The sequence below is a fragment of the Austrofundulus limnaeus genome, unplaced genomic scaffold, assembly GCF_001266775.1.
Source record: "Austrofundulus limnaeus strain Quisiro unplaced genomic scaffold, Austrofundulus_limnaeus-1.0 Scaffold3, whole genome shotgun sequence".
Taxonomy (NCBI): domain Eukaryota; kingdom Metazoa; phylum Chordata; class Actinopteri; order Cyprinodontiformes; family Rivulidae; genus Austrofundulus; species Austrofundulus limnaeus.
Genome location: NW_013952405.1, coordinates 3,256,073 through 3,261,122, shown reverse-complemented (window position 1 = coordinate 3,261,122; position 5,050 = coordinate 3,256,073). Strand labels below are relative to the sequence as shown.

At 39.3% G+C, this 5,050-nt stretch overlaps 1 protein-coding gene across 7 annotated transcripts in view; it reads right to left on the bottom strand.

Annotated features, from left to right (window-relative positions):
- The window catches only part of LOC106523924 (ELKS/RAB6-interacting/CAST family member 2), a 160,583-nt gene that overhangs the window by 140,671 nt on the left and 14,862 nt on the right, over window positions 1–5,050 (bottom strand). For 5 of the 7 annotated variants that reach the window (XR_001310953.1, XM_014017504.1, XM_014017531.1 and 2 more), the window contains 3 exons: window positions 4,540–4,695; window positions 3,235–3,327; window positions 2,155–2,322 (listed from right to left, as the gene is read on the bottom strand). Coding sequence is in view for 6 of the 7 variants with exons in the window: in XM_014017504.1 (XP_013872958.1) it covers window positions 2,155–2,322; window positions 3,235–3,327; window positions 4,540–4,695 (417 nt within the window). In the remaining variant the exon portion in view is untranslated. The remainder of the gene's footprint in view (window positions 1–2,154; window positions 2,323–3,234; window positions 3,328–4,539; window positions 4,696–5,050) is intronic. The other 2 variants (XM_014017525.1, XM_014017539.1) reach the window with 2 other exon arrangements.

Below are 5,050 nucleotides of genomic sequence, written 5' to 3'. Positions count from 1 at the left end.
CATGTGAAATTTTGCGCTCGTACATGTAGACGTGCACACGCGAGCTTGCGATGCAACATATGAAAGTTGAAAAATGCTCAACTTTTGCCGCTGTTGCTTAGCGTACAACCAATCAGCGAGGGTTTCATTGACTGACCAATGAGCGGAGAGTATGCTACACACTGCAGTTAGTTAACACTTTCACCAAGTGATTACTGGTACTAAAAAAGGCAGCTTTGTGGGAATTTGTTGGCGCCAGGGTGAAGTTATCCAGTAAGTTTTTCCTCATAAAATTGTATTTTGGTGTGTGTTTGTTTTTCAGTATCATTAGCATCGCAAGATTTGTTTAGTTTACACATCCGTAATGCACACCCCCTTTTTTTGTGAACCATYAATAACCTTTACAAGAGGCAGTAGAAGAACCAATCAAATTTCRTGAAGACAAGCGACCTGAGAGCGCAATTCACAACGCTGCAATCGCTATCGCGTCCCGTGTGTCAGGTTTCACCCTGGCTGCGATGGCAGCCGTTAATCGCTGTAGTTTGTYGCTCCCCGTGTGTCGAGCCCTTGAGAAGACATTTCTAATGCCCTATACACTATCCTTTCATGTATTATATTTAAAAAATGCATTTTATCAAAATCCAGCAAATCAGAAAAAAAGATAGGAAAATCTTAATAAAATTATTTTTAATTGCCTTTAAAATAAGAAGAGAATACAGAAATATATAATTAAAGTGTAATCTCTGTTGCTTTTTTCCACACCTAAATCAAAGATGACAGAAAATTTCAAACTTTTGTTTTGGCTTGAGAGTTGGCCAGCTGAGAAGAAAGAAACTATAACAGTATTTTACATTTTAAGTATTACATTTGGGGCTGGATAAATTGTCAACGAGGGGCCAGATTTGGCCTGCAGACCTTGAGTTTGACACATTTGCTCTATGACATTCATTTTCACATGAAAAACCTATGTTTTATTTCTTTGAGAAATGCGCCTTTTTTACTGCTCATTATGAAATTAATTGAATAATTTCTGTCCCTAATGCTTTGTTCTACCTTTCTAATGTTTCCATGGTTATGGCACCAAATACATTTGATTAGGTAACGGAAATTGAGCACCTGGTGAGACTAAGAACAAATGCATATATTTTCAGTAAATGAAGCACATAAAAACTATTTCACCAGCTTTTATAAAGTAATCAGGATCAGGACTGCAAACATTTTCAAACCTGGCCTTTATTTTAATCGCATCTACATAGCTGTAAAGATTTTTGACTGTATCTTGTAGGGTTGATCAACTCAATCTATTCACGGACATAATGACACAAATAATGTTTCCTAAAACACTCAAATTACTTTTATAATAGCTCTGATAACACAGATGTCCCCACAAACATATTTTGCCATGATGACCGAAAACACACATTCACTTGCTGTTGGGCTGAGCAAACATGGACACACACAAAACCACCCAGTGAAAAGCAATTCCTTTAAGTATGATGTATGCGGCTAACAGCAAGAGCCAAAATTCTTTGCACATGTAAGGACAATTAGGCCTAATTTTGGCTCAAATTGCTTCCTGTAATGATGAGTGGACATACTTAACAGGTCACTCTCATCTGCCAAACACAGACATCTAAAGTATCAGTTCCAAGTCGAAGGAATGATGGAGAAAAATGCTAAATGCTCTCTCACACACACAATATACATATACTGCATGCACACTTGAACCACTTTCATACCCTAAGATCAGTGATAAAATCATTAGAGCTTAAAAAAACCTTCAAACATAAAAACAAGCTGCCAGCGTTTTTCAGCCTGTTGACTGACCCACCCACACGTACGAAGCTGCTGGTGGACTAACAGCCACACACATAGAAAGTTTTCCACCCACCTCAATGCCCATTAGAGAAGCAGAAAGAATGAGAAGCCAAGACAAAAAAAAGACACAATCGTGCTCACATGCAAAAATTCCCCTCTATCAGAAAACAAAAGCACTGAAACATCATCTATAGATTAAAAATACGCAGCTGTGTTAAACCTTTCTTCTCCCATAAATAACATTTCTCCACTTTCAGCTGCACTTGTCACAAACGGTTAGAACTATTTTTATATATTAGATTTTTTTTCCCAGCATTCCTACAGTGCAACAGTGCGTATGAGTGTGCACTTTCTTACCTCTGTCTGCAGAGTATTGGCCCGTTGATCCTTGGCACTGAGGGACTCTTTCAGCACCTCTATGTGCTGCTTGCAGTCAGAGTTCTGATTGGTCAGTGTATCTAGTTTGGTCTGCTGGGCCTGCATCTCCGACTCCTTCTTGTTCAGCTCCTGCTTCAGCTGCTCTATCTGATAAATCACACACAAAGACAGTTTCTCTATGAAAAACCTGTCAGTCACGCATGTCTTCTTTAAAAGTAGTGTTTTATTAAACACTTAAACTTAAAAAAACAAGAGTGCCATATCTAATAAGGATTTCCATCACCATTTTGCAGTTTGTCTTATACTCTTGGTAAAAATATTTTTTTGAGGAAAAAAGATCTTCCATGTGTCTGACGTTGAGAATTTTGGCATATTTTATCATTCAGTTATTACAACCTAAATATGTCATTTCTGTGGTCGTGCATTTAACTAGAAAGGTTAAACACTGTAGCACTGAATCATCACCCAGCCAYGTAACATCAGTCCTCACTTGAAATCTCAGGTCAATTGTCTGGACACACCAAACTAAACAGACAAAAAAGTAGAAAATCATGTGGGGAGACAGACTGATTGTTTTAAGTTAAACCATGGAGAGCATAACAGAAAACCACACAGGAAATCAAACGCACTAACAGTGGGAAGGCTCGGCACTCCAGAAAGGTATGTAGAGAAGATTGGAATGTGTCTGCTGGGGCCAAAAATGCACAAAGTTGATTTGAAGAGATATTTTTCAAATTGAATGAGCAGGCCTGACCTCATAAAAGAGGAAACTCTAAATGGATCAGAGCATGACCAAAAAAAAACAAGTCACAATGTGAAAAAAAGTAGAAAGGATAAAAACTAGGAGACAGCAGGCAGCATTTTGAGACAGAGTGAAAAGATGATTAAAAAAAGGGAGATGAGTGAGAGAACAGAGGGGAAATAAATGAGTCAGGACTGAAATAAGCAGTGACCTTAACGTGTTTTTAGCAAACATTACAATAAAAAGGGGGAACAAAGGCTTTAAACATTACAGGGTGATGATAAATAAGAGAGCAGACAGACTAATGAGATGGGTACTTCTGCTTGTTCTGTGATCCAAGGTTGTTGGGTGGAGGGGAGGAAGGTGGGAGCTGGTCTGATGGAAGATACACATGGTGACAATGCCTGCTCCTATAGAGACACAGAGACAAGAAGAACAGCAAGCCACTAAACTAAAGCATTGCCTCCATGTACAGCCATATTCTTTTACACGCTGTATTCCCAAATTATCAATGAATACCATTACCGTTTCTAATGCTCTTCTACCACAACACGTTCAGAAGCCATTTTCTACTGTTTGAGTAGATCAAAGTTCAGAGAGGAAACCAGAGAGGACAGAGATGCTGCCCTCTCCGGTTTCTCTAATGACAGTCRCACTTCAACACCAGTCACCATCACAGCTGAAAGACCACGACCCCAAACACTTCAAGGATATAGGATGAATCTGTGCGTATGTGCAGCGACTTTCTGTTTCTGTGCAACTGTACGCAGAAAGACGAGACATGCGAGAGCGAGTCAGGGCCATCGCTGTGATGTATATCGTGAGTGAGAAGAGAGAGCTTCTTTCTGTTTCTCTGCGGTCGTAGGCTCACATTCGTCTGTCAGAGCTCCATTCATAAAAAAAACATCTCTTTTATGATTGCATCTGGAACTTCCCTGATGCAATGACAAATGGCTCCTACAAAGAGCACCCTTTAATGAGTCCATGTGAAAACATGTAGAACTTTCCTTGGCTTCAGTCATCTCTAGACATATGGTCCAAAACTCTGTGGAACCTGAAACTTAATTCTAAACATGGATTTCAACCATATGTTAAATGGACTACGCTAACAAATGGAACGTTTTATGCTGTACGTCGCAGTTGTTGATTCAAACCCACATTCAGCAATGTTTTTTTATGCAACATGTACAGTATTTTTTGTTTTGCTCGTTGCACATACACTGATGACAAGCGAAGTTCAAAATCTTCCCATTTGGCCTGTCCTACCTCCTGAGCCACCCAAACATTTAAACATGTGTAAGTCAATTTGTACATCTTGAGCATATTTTTAAAAAACAGCCTTGGAAGAGAAGTCTTGGTCAGGCTTTTCCAAAAATCTTTCAGTCAGGCAACGATTTAAACAATAAGCCAAGATGGTGTAGTGAAAGCTGATAGCTCCTGCAGCTGCTCAAACAGGCCAGCTACCAGCACAGATAGAAGAGTAGTGAAATGCCATTTCCATTAGCATGCAATGGAAATAAATAACATCCTCAATGACAGGTTCTTGTGCACTTGCTATTTCACATGCATCAGTCAGATCATGCAGCTTGATGTCAGTTTAGTTGCATGCAGAGAAAGTCTACCTTAGTTTTCATGAACTTAGAATGGCTCTTGTAGACTTCCACCTGCTTGAGCTCCTCCTGCCTCTCGTCTGGGTGCAACAGGCCGCTGGTTTTTAGCATCTGGACCTCATCTTCTAAGTCTCTGATGTTTCTTTCCAGGGAAGAGATCTTGGTGTCCTGCACCGGCAACAGCAGGCAGGCAAATAGGTCAACAAAGGGCTGCTTAAAAAGCTGAACCTCATGGCTAAAACAAGGGTTTGTGTACAATTAACAAGACATCTGGATGCTGACGGCTCAATATATACAAGTCAGTGTAAAATACACACATAAAAGAGATCAGCCAAAGAAACAACATAACCAACATTAGGAGTTGAATCTAAATCTTGACACTGATTAAACTTGTACAACGACAAAAAGAAGAAGAATTTTAATGGACCACATTCACAAACAAATTATTTTATATTTGGTCCTCTAATACACACCAAGGAGCTTTACTCATCCTCTGTATGTTTTGACTTAACTATATATATAT